The 16997-nt window shown below is 36.9% G+C and overlaps 2 protein-coding genes across 3 annotated transcripts in view; one reads left to right on the top strand and one right to left on the bottom strand.

Annotated features, from left to right (window-relative positions):
- The window catches only part of LOC144969918 (ubiquitin carboxyl-terminal hydrolase 38-like), a 167444-nt gene extending 158574 nt beyond the window's left edge, over positions 1-8870 (bottom strand). Inside the window, exons 1-2 of the mRNA XM_078908988.1 lie at positions 8728-8870; positions 6474-6528 (exon numbers count right to left, since the gene is read on the bottom strand). The gene's annotated coding sequence lies outside the window, so the exon portion shown is untranslated. The remainder of the gene's footprint in view (positions 1-6473; positions 6529-8727) is intronic.
- A 115-nt stretch (positions 8871-8985) lies between these two features.
- On the top strand, positions 8986-16913 carry LOC144969915 (uncharacterized). Of its 2 annotated transcripts, none has more exons than XM_078908981.1 (4): positions 8986-9171; positions 12202-12377; positions 12907-13065; positions 14198-16913. In XM_078908981.1, the coding sequence occupies exons 2-4, from the start codon at positions 12259-12261 to the stop codon at positions 16872-16874; spliced, it is 2955 nt and encodes a 984-aa protein (XP_078765107.1). In that variant the 5' UTR covers positions 8986-9171; positions 12202-12258; the 3' UTR covers positions 16875-16913. The 2 variants fall into 2 exon arrangements, with proteins under 2 accessions (XP_078765107.1, XP_078765108.1); XM_078908982.1 differs by lacking the exon at positions 8986-9171 and adding an exon at positions 9811-10044.
- The last annotated feature ends 84 nt before the right edge of the window (positions 16914-16997 follow it).

Genomic DNA, 16997 nt, shown 5'->3' with positions numbered 1-16997 from the left:
TCCAGAGTACACCAGTAAGTATACTGATTTCAATAAATTATCGACGGATAAACAATCAATTACCTGCTTGTCGACAAGTCTCGAACCATAAATTTCGAAGACTTATCCGAAGTCTCGGGTTTGGGGACTTGGGGTTTTGAAAAGTGGATGGTCGTAAAAACGTTTTACGGTTGATTTAATTTTTTTTTTTTTGGGGGGGGGGGGGGGGCAGAGTAGGTCACAACAAATCATGACACGATAAGTGCAAAACGGTCCCACTCTTGGCGAAGGTGACTGGACCACGACCAATAATATGGCTGAGTGGATTGCGTATCGCATTTTCTCCCGTAAGGTCTGAGTTCGAATCATCAAAAATATTTTTAAAAATAAAAAAAAAATAAATTTTAAAAAACGTTTCCGTTTTCTTGAGTAATTATTAACTCATAACCATCAAAGTCACTTTGCGGCGTTATACTGCGGCGGATGCTTAAGTTGACTCCGGGCTCTTTATTCTTATCTTGCTCGAAAAAACAAAACAAAACAAAACAAACAAAAAAACAAAAAACAAACCAAAAAAAAAAAAAAAAAAAAAAAAACCTGACGAAGGAGTTCTTAAATTATATGGAACATTCATTCTAATTCCATCCACCTTTTCCATTACGTAAGGGTTGAGACTTGAAGAGGCCATGAACGCGGCGACCTGATAACTTTCATTCATCCTATTATAGAACTTGGAAATAGTCGGCAAATCGGAACGACAATGTGATATATCATATGGACGTGTCCTTGTTGTCTACAAGATAAGAAGTATTCTGCCTTACTTTGGACAAAACCCATATTTTAAAATTTGGACAGAAACTCGTCCTTCATATATCGACCGATTTTAGTTAAATAACCCTTATCGTGACCCCCCCCCCCCCCCCCCCCCCCCCCCCCCAAAAAAAAATCGAAAAAAAAAAACCCCGCTCAAATCTGGGACTTCGCGAAGTCCCAGGTTTGAGAGTTTTTTTTTCTTTTGTTTTGCCAAGATGAGGATCACTTAAATCGATCGATATTTGAAGGACAAGTTTTCAGGCTAAATGTTAAAACATGGGTTTTTCCAGAGTAAGGCACTATTGTATAATTGAATACATGGAAATGTACAGATTTGAGAATGGGGAATGGGGACTAGGGCTGAAGGGGGGGGGGGGGGGTGTGAGGAGGAGGAGGAGGAAGAGGAGGAGGAGGAGGAGAAGGAGGAAGATGAGGAGGAGGAGGAAGATGAGGAGGAAGAGGAGAAGGAGAAGGAGGAAGATGAGGAGGAGGAAAAGGATGAGGAAGATGAGGAGGAGGAGGAGGAGGAGGAGGAGGAGGAGGAGGAGGAGGAGGAGGAGGAGGAGGAGGAGGAGGAAGAGGATGAGGAAGATGAGGAGGAGGAGGAAGAGGAGGAGGAGGAGGAAAAATACGGATCTTAGAAGGCAATGTGATACATCATATTGATATGTTCTTGTTGTCAATAAGATAAGAAATTCTGTGTAATTGAAAGACATGGAACTGAACAGATTGGAGAAGGAGGAATGACGGCGAGGACTGACATGGGGGTGGTGTGAGGAGGTAGAGGAGGTGGAGGGGGAAGAGGTGGAGGAGGAAGAGGAAGGGGGGGGGAAGGAGGAAGAAGATGAGGAAGGGGTCGAGGAGAAAAAGATAGAAGAGAAGAGGAAGGGAGCGGAGGAGGAGGAGGAGGAGGAGGAGAAGGAGAAGGAAGGGGGCGGAGGAGGAGGAGGAGGAGAAAGAGGAGAAGGAAGAAGAAGATGAAGAAGGAAGGGGAGGAGGAGGAGGAGGAGGAGGAGGAGGAAATTGTTTGTTTTTGTTTTTGAGGGTTTTACGGCGCTTGCAACACATTAAGGTCATATCAGCGCCAGTAAAAAGGAAGAAATGGGATAGTAAAAAGTTCTAGAATTATAATTAAAGTACCCGAGAAAAGGTAAGACAAAGGGAATTGGTTCAAATAGGAAACAGATGTAGATTCCAAGAGCACACCATCAAAAGTACTTAGTTTGAGATCACCTAAAAGTCTCATCCAGACACAAGCACATGTCCCCACTAAAAGGAACACACTCAAATGTTAACAAATCATATATAATATGTAAATAAAACATAATACAGTACATAACAGAGAGATGATTTACAAGGGAAAAAATATCATCTCCCAAAACATTAACTATACATTCGACTGTTTCCCTCTCAGTCAAGGACTCCGACCAAGGTCAGGACAAAACCAAGCAATCTCACTCCAAGACAAAGACAGAAAGCAATTGGAAAACAGATAAGAGGGGATAGAAGACACAGCAAGTACCTCCCTGCCCACTATGGGAGGTAGGAATCCCACCCAGGAGGAGGAGGAAAAATACGGATCTTAGAAGGCAATGTGATATACCATATTGATATGTCCTTGTCGTCAATAAGACAAATACCGTATAATTTAAGTAGTATAAATAATAAATACTCATTTACCACTCGATATCGACACCACACAAATACCAGGTAAAACAGTGGCAATTGTCGTGTGTATAAACGAAACGTACAGGTTTTTAAAATAAATAAAGTAACATGTGTATTGTGATTTCAAATCGACTGACATTTAAAAAAAAAAATGAAATCAGGAACGATGTGTAAAACGGCAGTATGTGCAAAGGGAGATAATCGTTTATATTTTCTATTTTTAAAAAAATAAGTAAAGGGAGATAATAGTCAAAAGTTGATGGTCAATAATATTTAAACAACAGCGATGACAGATAGGCTTCACCAATTTTTTCAGAAACAAAATTTGAGAAACATTTTTTTTTGGGGGGGGGGGGGAGGGGGGGGGGGGGGGCGAATCCGGAATGAAATTATACGATGGTGAGGATGATAGCGGTGGCGATGCTGATAGTGAAGTTGACGATGTCCTATCCTGAATAAATGTTTTAAAAATTTGGACCAGAACACTCAGCCTTTAGTCTCTCAATCCTTGGACTTCGCGAAAGTCCATGGTTTGAGTCCCGCTCTGAGCATCAAATAGTTGAGTCTTTGGTAAAGGTTCTTCAATCACACAGTACTCAGGTGTAAATGAGTACCTGGCTGTTATCGCGGTTGTTTCTGGCGGAAATTGAAGTACGTAAATGGTTTTAAATGATTAGAATTATATAGATCTGCAACAGTGTGTATGAGACAGTGCCAGACAAAGCAGAGAGAAAAATACAATCTGTTCTTTTCATGTATATTGTGCGGCTATGTGTTCCTGTGGTATGACACTCGCTTTCGGATCGGAAGGTCCAGGGTTCGAGCTTCGCGCTCGGCCAATAGTTGAGTCCTTGGTGAAGGCTCTTTATTCACATTCTCTCACCGTACTCAGGTGTAAAATGAGTACCTGACCGTAACAGCGTTGTCTGTGTCCGAAAAATTGTAATATCGCCTAACAGGAATCTTGTCTCGTCCTACATGTTAAATGTTGCTGTTTACCCCTTGTAAAGCGCTTTGAGCACATTTAGTAGATATTGTGCTATATAAAGTTCAATATATTTATATATTTCTCTCTGCTTTGTATGCCATCCACACCTTTTCAGGTGATTATCTTACACCAGTGCCTGATCCCTAATTTGTCACAATAATCAGAGTTATGTATCTAAATGTTGCTGATCGAAGCTCGAAGAAATAAATAACAATGTGAAATAATAATAAATGAAAACAGACAATGTGGACGTTTCGGGTTTTCCCCTTTACCGACAAAACAGGATAAATGAAACACTGCAGACGAATGAGATAATGTGATAGTGGTGTTGTTCAGGCGAATAAACAAAAAGTGTTTCATTCATCCTGTTTTGTTGATAAAGGGGAAACCCGAAACGTCTACATTATCAGTTTTCGTTTATTAAATTGAAGCTTACATTCAATTTCACATTGTTATTTATCATAATAATCAGGGTTAGGAAATTTAGATTATTTGAATTTTAAACACCATAGCTTACTCTCCTTGTTCACTTTAACTCAAATTTTATAAATAAGTTAATCTTCCATTTCAAGCTTAAATATTTTTCTTCTTCTTAATCACCACACCCCCCCCCCCCCCCCCCCCCCCCCCCCCCACCTCATTTTTTATTGTCTTCATGTTTGAATGTCTTGTCGGTGAAGGAAGCAATTGTCTTTCTTTACCAACCCAACATAAAAAAAACAAAAAACATTTTTAGAATATTGGTCATAAATCAAATGCACCTTGTACTATGTTACAGTATCTATATCATATTACGTATATTATATTGAGGGGACTAGGACAAAACATGAGTGAGTGGAGCTTGCACGACACGATAATAAAATGTGTCTTAAAATACAAGAGGTGCTTGCTTTATTCATAAAGTTCTTTTGAGTAAACACTCATAAAAAAGGATAAGGTCATAAATCATAACGGCAACAGCACACAAACATGTCCTTAACATAGTCAAACTCCAATAAAACACATTTTACAAACAAAACGGCCACAAAACTTTTTCTTCAAATATCATCGATCAATAAAAATGATCATCAACTTGTCAAAAAAAATAATACAACCCCCCCCCCCCCAAAAAAAAACAAAAAAACCCAGCAACTCAAGAACATCATTGAAACCATGAGAGCTTTTAAGAAAACAAAAAGGTGTTAAAGGGGGGGGGGAGGGTGGGGTCATCATAATAAGATAGATAGCATTAAGTAAGGGATTTTCTAACCACATTATAACAAATAGTATATTATACATGATAAAAAACTACAGTAATAAATGTAATGGAATCTATACACCATTATCCATTTACACACACAATACGCTCAACAATGCAACAAAAAATATAATATTAACAACACATACACTATATAATCACACACACAAATACACAATAAACACTTCACACACAAATATGAATATACATATACAAAACATATTCATATAATGATCGTTAAAACGCAGAATAAGTATGGCATTGTAAATAATGTTTTGGTATAAAACTGATAATCACAATTATGCATTTCATTGGAATTTACTTTTCCCCCAAGTTTGAGAGTTTTTGCCAAGATAAGTGTCATTTTAATAAAACGATCGAGATTTAAAGGATGAGTTTTCTGGCCAAAATTTTAAATATATGTATTTTTGGGGGAGAGTTTGACAGAATAGCTTATATTATGATAAACTGCCAAAAGGAAATCATGGCCCCTGAATTAAAAAAAAAAAAGAAATAGTACCGAATAGCTAGAAACCTGAGACAAATGAAATCATATTGAAGAAATATGCGTGTCCAGTGTCCTGTTTTGATTTAATAAAGATTTTTTAAAAACAAGAAGAAAGCAGTCCGTTTGTTTGTTTTTTTTTTGATAAAAACAAAACAAAAAATGCAAACCACTATATACCAATAAATAAATAAAACATTATATAGCACCAATCTCCACCTTACAAGTTTAATGGCGTGTTACAAGGCATAGGTGATATGAGAATTTAAAGAAAATCAAATGTTAAATTTTGAAATATTAAGGGAAAGTTAATCTAAAATATTCTGTCTTCAGTCTAGACTTGAGGCTCTGAATAGTACGAGTGCTTTAGGTAAAGACAGAGAGAGAATTCCAGCGGCTATGTGGTCTTGTGGTATGACACTCACTTTTGGATCGGAGGTCCTGGGTTCAAGCCTCACTCGGCGCATAGTTGAGTCCTTGGAAAAGGCTCTTTACTCACAGTCTCTCACTTTACTCGGGTGTAAAATGAGCACCTGGTCTTTAACAGCATTTTCTCCGTCTGAAAAAATTGCAATATAAGCTTAACAGGCGTCATGTCCTGTTTTTCATGTCACGTGTTGCTGTTGGTCAGGGACCCCTTGCAAAGCGCTTTGAGCATGTTTAGTGGATATGGCACTATATAAAAGCTCGAGTTTAGATTGATGGTGCCAACAAATGAGGTCATTTATATCCCAAGATATATATAGAAACTGGAACTTTTTTAAAGAATGAGGGAAGGAAAGGGAGGGGTTGGGTGAAAATTCAAAAGTATGAACCATGGAACGATGTTCCCTTCTAAAATCTATAAGAGAGCAAATCACTACAGATGAAATAGTTTCAGCATAAACAATAGGAACAGCTTATAACAATAACCATGTCGACAGCATTTAACAAAACCCAGTATTCATCGCCAACATGGTGTTGGTTGCTAAAGAGAAGGAAATGAAGAAAATGAAGGAGAAGAAGAAGAAGAAGAAGAAGAAGAAGAAGAAGAAGAAGAAGAAGAAGGAAGAAGAAGAAGAAGAAGAAGAAGAAGAAGAAGAAGAAGAGAAGAAGAAGAAGAAGAAGAAGAAGAAGAAGAAGAAGAAGAAGAAGAAGAAGAAGAAGGAGGAGGAGGAGGAGGTGAAGGAGGAGGAGGAGAGGAGGAGGAGGAGGGGAAGAATAAGAAAAAGAAGAAGTAAGGAGGAGGAGAAAGGTGAAGAAGAAGGAATTGACTTTAATTCTTTGTAGTAAATGTGACTTACCAAGGAAGGCGATCCTTGCAGTTTTGTGGTAGCAGATAATTATAAAAGGCAGATTCTGTTTGAAATAAAATAAAAGATTTTTGTTATAAGAATAACACTTTTAAGCTCCTCACGTATCACAATGATGATAATGACTGCAAGTTGAACCGCTGCTTTGAGCAAATAAGATTGTTATAATAATTGTAGTTATAATTATCATGTTGACGTTGTCAATGAGCATTCTTTTAACTAAAATAAATAATGAAATATGATTCGATTTGAATTTAATGCAGGAGGACTTCCGTAGTTTCACAGCCCTTTTATTATATTACTTTATCTTTTAGCCATTATGGGCTTATAATTAGTTGCATTGTCCAATAAATGATACTTTGTTTATGATAAGTTTCATTTCTATAAGTAGTGTGATATTACTAATTTCAAAAACAATTTGCTGAGTCGGTTGTCGTTTACGGCTTTGAACGACGCCATGATTACTTACGGTGTTTCCCATCAGTTTCGATATATTGCAATCGATGGTAAATATTATTTTTCATCAGATTATAGTTATAGTATCTCTAGTTAGGGTTTGAGGGGCAGAGGGAGGTTCGGGTGCCCCCCCCCCTCCCCAATTAAATAGGGGGGTGGGGGTTAGAGGGGTTTCCCCCCCCCCCCCCCCCCCCCCCCCGATAATAATAATAAAAAATCCCTTCAGGCGTGATATGAAACTACAGAAGTCCTTCCTTTAATGAAAATCTTACTTCCTGAAGGACTTGAAAATGGCTCACAGGCAGGAATCTTTATATTCATTCATCTCTCAGTGTTTGATTTGGAAGTGTCTATGGAGACCAAGATTTTGGCTTCCCGTCGTAAAATCGTATTTTTGTTTATAGAACTGTTTCTTCCTGTTTAAAAGGCAAGTTTTTCTTATTGTATTTATTTATTGCTTGATTGTTTTGGGTTTTTTGTTGTTGTTAGTCTTGCTGTTTTCTGGGGGTTTTTTTAAATCCATGTAATGATAGTATTATCATGCCCCCCGCCCCCCCCCCCCCCCCCCCCCCCCCCCCCCCCCCCCCCCCCCACAAAAAAAAGTCAGAAGAGAGATTGCAAGTTATCAGTCGTCCAACACAAAAATTAATTTAGATGTCTTTTTCTTTTTTATCCCTTTTCTTTTCCAATCTTTTTTTTTTTTAAATAATATTTAATTTTTGCTAGGGAGACCAAAATTTGATCTTCCCATGTAAACATTATTGGAACTGTGTCTTTATGTAATGAAGTGGAGGGATTTATTTTTTGTTTTTTTTTTTCTGTGGAGGAGGGGGGGGGGGGGTTCTTTATTTATTGTTTTGTGTTGATTTCCCTAGTTTTGGTGAAGGAGATCAAGATATTGGCTTTATGGCATTAATCCGAACGTTTTTGGAACTGTTTCTTTCTGTTGAGGGGAGAGGTTTTTTTTCTTTCTATTTATTAATTACTTGTTTGGTTGTTTTTGCTGCTGCTCTTTATTTATTTATTTATTTACTATTATTTTTTAAGGCTCTGTGATAATTATTTTTCTGGGGGGAGGGGGAGGGGCAGGGTAGATTTTAGTCTCCCTAGTCTACCTTTTATTACTTTTATTTACCATACAGGTTCATACAGGGACAATATAGAATTTTCTAGCCCTTGCGCCTTGTTGTTGAAATTAAAAAGAGGGAGGAGCAGGAGGGAGAGGAAGAGGAAGATGAATAAGGAGGGTAATGTAGAGAGGGGAAGAAAATTAATATAATGCTAGGCAAAAATAAACAATTATACACAAACAGTAACACACTGCAAGCGAGAGAGAGAGAGAGAGAGAGAGAGAGAGAGAGAGAGAGAGAGAGAGAGAGAGAGAGAGAGAGAGAGAGATGAAATGAAAGTGAAAGTAAGTAGGAGTTAGACGAGAAATAAACAGGGATAGTGATAGAGAAAACTCAAAGAGGCAGGAGAGTGAGTGAGAGAAAGAGACAGAGAGAGAGAGAGAGAGAGAGGGAGAGGAGGAGAGAGAGGGAAGAGAGAGAGAGAGAGAGAGAGAGAGAGGTGGGGGGATGACACAGAGCACATTGTTATATGTACTCATTTTATCATGAATACCAAGATGAAAATGATGAGTCACAATCAACTCGAAAATTAAAACAAAAACTTCAAAAGAATCAGTAATGAGTTATCATCATGAGTAATAATGTGAAGTCAATCACAATAGTGATCAGGGTTTAACTTTAGATTTACGTTTCAATGAGCAGATAATCGAACGGCTGACCTGGAAAAATGAAGCAATCGCTAAATTTCCGACAGAAAAAAAAACTTTGTTTACAAAATTCCAAGTGCCTCAGGTAGAACAAAACTCAAAACAATACAATCCTCAATAATGCTCACCAACAGTGACAGAGACAAAACGACGGCATAAGGGAAACCACTATAAAATCATTCAACACAATAATTCCACACATTAATTTTAGAATGATTCCCCTTGTAAAATAACAAGCTCTCTTTTCAATGGAGACAATTTTCGTTTCTTACACCACTGTTTACGAATGTCCGTCCAATATACAAATGATTCCTTTCCTTGTCCAAGACCGGCCTTTGTTCTTATTATATACTAAAAATCATCAATAAGGAGATAAGATTAACAGTCTTAATAGAACTAAAGGCAAACTGATTCGTGCTTCGAGAAGCCCATGTAATTCTCACAGGAGTTGAATAGGTGACCAGCTTTATTGTTGTTACTTTCAAGATTCAAACTTTCTCCTCGCAACTCCGTCAAGTTCTATCTAGCCTACAGCTGGCATTGCATTCAGGTTGGATGACGTATGAGAGGAACATGCCCTAGTAGGATACGAAAAACCAAGATGTCTAGTTATCTGAACTGAAGTTTGTCTACCCCTAGCCACTTCCTGATTATATTGTGCATGAAAACTTACTTTAAAAATTCCCGATATGATAATAAAAAAATGATATTGTCTAGGAATCAGGAAAGACATAAAATTAAAATATTCGAGCTACAAGAAATCCATTGTGGCATCCTCAACCTGGTTGCTAGTCAAAACATCGGTAAAATTGCCCACTCGCAGTGACTAATTTTTTTTACAAGGTACCTTACTCCAATTCAATGTAAAGTAACAGTAAAGAAACTGGGAATTCAGGAAGTGGAAGTGCAAAGATAAATATTATCATATGATTTGATATTATTTTAAGGAGTGTCATTGCCAAGGAGTGAGTCTTGGTAGTTGATGGTTCATCAATTACCAAGGAGTCAAATTGGAACTCTTCAGGTTCATGCCATGATTTCAGTAGAGCCTTGATTTGTTCGCATATGACATATGAATCTCGAATCTCATCACCTTCTTCCAATCATTCATTCAATGTCAATCGATATGGAAAAGTTTGAGTCTACACTCGTTGGCATTTGTTAAAAAATTTTATAATTTTTTTGCAAATTCCAATTCGAGTTAAAATCATATCCAAACAAACATTACTGTTGTTTATGGATCCAAACTTCAGATTCAGTGGAAAAAACAAACAGAAGACCGAAATGGCAGATCCCTGCCAAGTATAAATAATGCTAGATAAAAAATGAGTAAGTGACGGTGAGAGAAAGCTGTAGATAGAAGAGAAAATGAGAGAGAGTATTAACGTATCACTTCATATTCCGTGTCAGTTATGAGTTGACGATTTACCAACTGCCAATGTCTGAGGCAAAAATAGGAAATGAGAGAGAAAGAAAGGAGAAAATGACAGAGAGAGAGAGAAGAGGAAATGACAGAGAGATTGGTAGAAATGTGACGAGACTCAAGTTTCTGGAGAAGATCTAATCGCATTGCAGTTCTAATCTCTTGCTGATGTATATCATATATCCTCATATCCTGATAAAAGTTGAAGGGGGGGGGGGTATTTTGTTTTTGTTTTGTTTTTTTGAATGAAATATAAGCCCTGTCACCCCTCGGATTAACAAAGAGAGGATAAAAAAAAACAAAAACAAACCCGACAATAATATTAATTGTTTTTGGTTTATTGATTTTTAAATATTTTTCTTACTAACTTCAGATTATCTTGGTTTTTTTTGTTTTTTTGTTATTATTTTTTAAAACGAAGTGGCAATTTGGACCAGAGTCTGAATTGCTTCCCGTGGCAATTTGGACTCCTGCCACATTGCGCCTGCGCAATCACAGGAAGTGTCGGAAGTGGAAGCTGGGTCGAAAGTGAAGCGTGGTAGGGTAGGGTTTTGTCAGTCGGTAGGAGGATGAGTGAGCGAGCAAGTCACGTTTTAGAACTCCCGAAGATGACTATACATTCAAAAGTGGTGATCTATTATTCCCCTTTGTCTTCCTTTTTCTTGGGTACTTTTTAATTGTGATTCTAGAACTTTTTACTATCCAATTTCTCCCTTTTTACTGGCGCTGATAAAACCTAAATGTGTTGCAAGCGACTTAAAAAAAACAAACAAAAAAAACATAGGTCTAAATATTCATGGTCTTTGGGAGATTACAATTGTAGTCACTATTGTTAAAGTTAACAACCAATTTGCCCTCGCATAGATAAAAGAGTGTCTTTGTGTAATGATTGGAAGATTTATTTGATTTGCCATGAGCATGTTGCAAAAGATACATGCATGACATATCTACATTATATATTTTGCCATTTGCGGCCGTTAAAAAGTGCGGGGAAAGGAAAATAATATGACTTTGGGCATGGAGCGTTTTATTTAAAAGGCAGTGTGGGTCGGACTTTGACAAAAGGCATTATCTTAATTATTTTTTAATTTAAAAAATATGCTGTTTTATTTCTAAATAATAAAATAGAGGCGATTCTTGGCAGCAAACCATGTAATAGAGCCCCGCCACTGGGGTAGGGGCAGAGTACCGTCTAATACTAATATTATTAGATAATACTGGACTAGGTGCCTATTAATAAAATAAGCACTGGTTGAATACAGAGAGAAAATTAATGATCAACTGGTAATGGGATTGGGGGGGGGGGGTAACCAGCAAAGATAACATAGTAGTCTGTGGTAACCACAGACTACTATGACCTGTGTTATCTATGACGGTAACCAGCGACTTCTCAAGTAGACGATGGGGTTAACCGTGTCCTTCGTTATGTTATACTTAACGAAGGATACAGGTTAACCCACAAACGACCGAGGCGCTGGACGCAGGGGAGAGCATGGTGATTCGAGATCAAAGAGAAAAATCTGCCGGCTCTTGGGTTGTGGAAATGGTTGTTGGGGGTGGGGGGGGGGGGGGTGAGTGTGTGTGTGATTAATTCTGTATGACCTGAGTTAGATACGATTTTTTTTGGGTTCGTGGATAGCTCATACGGTTGAGTCACACTCTCACCAGCCAGGCGGAGTTGGCGTACCAATAAGTCGCGGGTTCAAACCCCATCACCGCCGCGAAAACTTTTTATTCTCTATTGTCTTCTGGCACTTTTCTACTCACTTCATCTCTTATTCTGTTTTTAATGACCTAGAGATACTCATGAGTCTGTGTGTGTGTGTGTGTGTGTTTACAAAGACCGAATTGTCACGAGAAGCAATTCAGACAGTGTCCGAATTGCCATGGGAGGCAATTCAGACTCGGGGTCCGAATTGCCATGGGAGGCAATTCAGACTCGGGTCCGAATAGCCTTTTCCTTTAAAAAAATTAATTTTAGAGTTTACTACCATTTATAAAACTCTTTCAAACACAGAGTGATTCATTTTGATAAGATTTTTTTGTTACATATTTCAAACTAGGTAAAGGATGAACAGGAAAACGGAATAACAAGTGAACCGGGAATCTGTTCACTCGATATGGACGGTAAAGGTCGGCTCATCTTAGAAGCTACTGTCACAAGTGTAGGTGAAGGGCCTTACTATTACCCAGCTTGTAGACAATGTTATTCAAAGTTGACAGGACAAACAGATAATTTGTAAGTATTGTCAGCTACTTTTCACATATTTGTTCTCCTTCTTCCTCTTCTTTTTTTCTTTCTTTCTCTTCTTCTTCTTCCTCTTCATCTTCTTCTTCTTCTTCTTCTTCTTCTTCTTCTTCTTCTTCTTCTTCTTCTTCTTCTTCTTCTTCTTCTTCTTCTTCTTCTTCTTCTTCTTCTTCTTTTTCCTCTTCTTCTTTTAAAAAATTATTATAATTAATATTATTTTCATTATCATCATCACCATTTACTATTATAATATAATAATAATAATAATAATAATTATTATTATTATTATTATTATTATTATTATAGTAGTAGTAGTAGTAGTAGTAGTAGTAGTAGTAGTAGTAGTAGTAGTAGTAGTAGTAGTAGTAGTAGTGGTAGTATTTTTTAGTAGTAAATACATATATATTTATTTATTTTTGTTTGTTTTTCTGAGCTAAAACTAAAACTCTACTATATCTTAAAAGTCTTACATTATTGCTTTTTTTTTTTTCTTGTTATACTCCTCTTAATACTACAACAGTTGTCCTAAATGCAAGAAAATCTATACCAATGCTGAGGTGAATCAAAGATATCGCCTTTGTCTAACGGTCAGCGATGGATTGTCTTTGACTAATGTCACAGCCTTTGGAAATATCATCACGCCGTTCTTTGGATGCTCTGCCTCTGAATTTCACTCAATGTAAGATTTCAGGATTTTGCAACTCGTAATATTTGCATGCGCAAGATTAAAACTGATTCTTAATTCTAGATATATTGTGGTAAAAATAGAAATGTCATCATATTTCCAGGAAATCAATAGTTTATTATACTTTGGGCAGTGGTGCCAACCTTACGTAAAAAATGCGTATTTTTACGCATTTTCTTTCATTGTACACATTTTTCTGAAGATTGTAAGCATTATTAAATTTCTATTATTTAAGCATTTCTAGCATTCATACCCTTTTTTGGTGGCCTTAAACACTAAATGTTTCTTAACCCATCAGAATTATATATGGATCTGGAAGTTGATACTATTTATCATCTATAAAATGTAAGCTTATTCGTTCTTTCAAATATTGATTATATCATTGCTAGTATGGTCTAATTGCCCATTATCAGATTTAGTGCTAATTATCAATTTTTTCAGTATTTTACGCATTTTTTCAAAATCTTACTCATTTTGGCTCCCCATTGTACACATTTACATGGGCTAGGGTTGGCAGCACTGCTTTAGGGAACGTATTTTGAATTCCAACTTTGATTTTAAATAGTAAAGTGATTTTGCCTATTCTGCGTTCATGGAATATATAGAAAAAAAGTTTTAAAATTTTAGGATTGTATATAGAGTGCTCATAGCACTTTACAAGGTCTCCCTAGCCAACAACAACACTTAACATGTAGATGAGACATTACGTCCGTTATGCCTGATGTCTCATAGAGGTAACGTTAATGGCCAGGTACTAATTTTGCACTTGAGTTTGGCGAGAAATGTGAATAAAGAGCCTTTTCCAAGGACTTAACTATACGCTGCTCAGACTCAGAGCGGAACTCATACAGAGGATCTTTTGATCTGAAGGCAAGTGTCATCCATACCACAGGACGACATTGTCACATAATTACAATATACAAGTACCTGTGCGTCTGGGATGATTTTACAAATAGAAAAGAATTTTTCTTAATGAATGAATTATTTCTTAATTTGTTGTTCTTAAATTTTCTGTTGATATCTTTTAAAATGTAAAATCTGTTTCCAATGGTCTCATAGTTCTCTGCATAATAATAATTTTTAAAAAAATTGTTCCCGTCCCCTCACCCCTCTTTTCCAAACACAGATGGAATGGACAGTTCAGCCCATGGGTGACATCTGCTCTTCTGAAGGCTGCGTTGGAAAAGTCAATGATTGGATCCAGTCTGCTCTTTGGATTCAAGGGAAATATCCAGAAACTTCAAGGAGGTCGAGTCACCCTTAGGGATGTGGAGAATCTTGACCATAACTCAACAGCATCCCATCCATCGTGGAAAAGAGATTTGATAGCTTTTCAAATATTGCCACAGTGTGAATTTCAGTATCCTGTTCCAGTCATCCAACATTTGCAAAAACTAGATGATTTTATTAATCAAAAAGAGAACTTCGATATGTCAAATATAAACCATTACAATCTCTCAAATCTATGGACAGATATCGGAAACAAGAATAGGAATAATAGTGTGTCAAATCAGTCAATGCATGGAAAATCAATTTTCTTTCATGGATGTGATAATGGAGACAACGATGGTTTTGATTCTGATTCAAGCAAATTTGTGTTGTCGTCTGCTGAGAGTGAAGCATCCATTGAGTTAAGTATATCTCGTTCTACTCAAAATTCTGAAGCAGAATGTTCTAGTCTACTCAAAGATGATTCTATAAGATCAACATTTTTATTTAGAGATTCTAATAACAAATCGTTTGAATACAACAGTGTCAAACGTCTTGATAAATCTGGAAATGATTTCATTTCAGTCCCTCGTGTCAAATCCAGCTGGTGTGTTAAGAAGTGGCTTAGGCAGAAAAAATATTCAAGTCTTAATGAGTCTTTGTTAGGAACTAAGAAACACACAACCCATTCAACTGTCTTTTATGACTCATTGTATCCCAGTCCAGAAAAATCGCGGGAGAAAATATCAAATGTTTCATCTTCTACAAATGTATTTTCAAATTTCTCTACTGTAGATATTGTGCCTTCACCTTGTGACTGTGATAAAGCCCATTTCAAGTCTAGTCAAAATTTAATTTCAGCTTCTGAGAACTCAAATAGGAATCAGAGTAATCAACGTTTCATAGCAGGAAATCAAAGATCTTTGTTGACTTTGAAAAGCTATAAATATAAAAAAGATGTCAAAAGCTCAGAACTGGATAAAGCTAATAATAAATCTCCTTCTTCGTCACCAATGGAAAATACAGTCAATACGAGATGGGAAGAAAATAGAAACTCCCATAATTCAACCTGTAGTTTTGGTAAAAAGTCGAGTCGCAGGAATTCAAAGGTAAAAAGACCAAGTTTGTCATTATTACAATTGCCGGAGTCAGAAGATTTCGATTTATTTATAGAAGCTGCAGGATCTGGTCCAATGCCCAGGGACTTGAACCAGAATGTTAGATGCATGCCAAGGAGGGAAAGAAGAATACCACAAAATTTATCTGGATATGATGACAAATGTAGGTTAAGTGGTTCTAAATATAGATTATATTCATCAAGTTTGGAAAAAAGTATCAACAGTTGCCCGAAGTCTTTCACAGATATGCCCGAATCTGAAGATTTTGATTTATTCCTAGATGCTGCTGGGTCAGATCAAATGCCCAGGAGATCGAACTCAGACTCAGATATTCCTGACACACCTCAGGGGAGAGGAAATAATGTACACAACCCAAGCAACAATAAATGTCTCAAGTCTTTCACGGATATGCCAGAGTCGGAAGATTTTGATTTATTCCTTGATGCCACTAGATCAGATCAATTGCCTCAGAGGAGAAGAAATAGTCGACACAAATCAAGCAACAATAAATTTATGACCAAATGTCCCAAGTCTTTCACAGACATCCCAGAATCGGAAGATTTTGATTTATTTATACAAGCTGCTGGGTCAGGTCAATTTCCCGAGACATTGAATTCCACTCCTGCCAAAACATCTCAGAGAGGTAAAAGATTATCTCAAAATTCTTTTAGAAAGAAGAGAAGAAGCAATAATAATAGATTCAAATCTAGCTCTGATAAAAATGTAACCAATTGCCACAAATCTCTCTTCACAGATTTACCAGAATCAGAGGATTACGATTTATTTCTGGACATCGTTAATTTAGAAAATCTACAACTTGAACCTGAAAATTCTGAAGTAAAAACAAAAGTATCGGAAGATTTAGACATGATCAGGGAAGACCCCAGCATTCAAAATAAAATATATCATAAAGCCAATCGACAGCTTGCCTCAGACAACATATTTTCATCGGCCTCGCCTAGTTCTATAGAACCGTCAAAAAAGGGTAATGGTAGAATTAATTCATCTCAAATTTTAAATTATGCTGATATATCTGGCAGTTCTGATCATTTCAATAGCTCTTGCGATTTATTTGAATCCCCTATACAGTCACAGAGACCCTTTCATAAAATGTCAATGCGATCAAATGAAGACTTTTTTGATGATAACAAAGGCATAGAGTCACGTAGCGCTAATCAAAATTATTCATGCAGTTTATTTTCTACTCCACTCCCGTCGTCCAGCCGAAGATTAACCATTCCGCAAAGTCAAAATTTTGTTGATGTTGACATTTTAAAACTGAAATCTCATCGCGACGACGACAACGACACCTTTATGGATTTATTTTCGCCAGGCTTGAAGTCAAAGTCAAAGTCCCCCTGTAGACGAAGACAACAAAGTAATAATCATGGAGATTGTTTTAACTCTTCGTCCTCCAGCTCCTCGTTCAATAGCCATTCCCAGGATTTATTTGCATCTCAGGATGTTGAGGATTAAAACAGAATAATGAATAAAGTTCAGCATTTATAATAATTTTCTATGACTTATTTTGTTCGTTGTATAATGGGCAGATCACAGGAATGGTCTTATTTCTTCTTCTATCTATCAAAGTAACAGTTG

The sequence above is a fragment of the Berghia stephanieae genome, chromosome 4 (genome assembly GCF_034508935.2).
Source record: "Berghia stephanieae isolate SIO BIC M18660-M18661 chromosome 4, UCSD_Bste_1.3, whole genome shotgun sequence".
NCBI lineage: Eukaryota > Metazoa > Mollusca > Gastropoda > Nudibranchia > Aeolidiidae > Berghia > Berghia stephanieae.
This window is presented reverse-complemented; position numbering and strand designations above follow the sequence as displayed.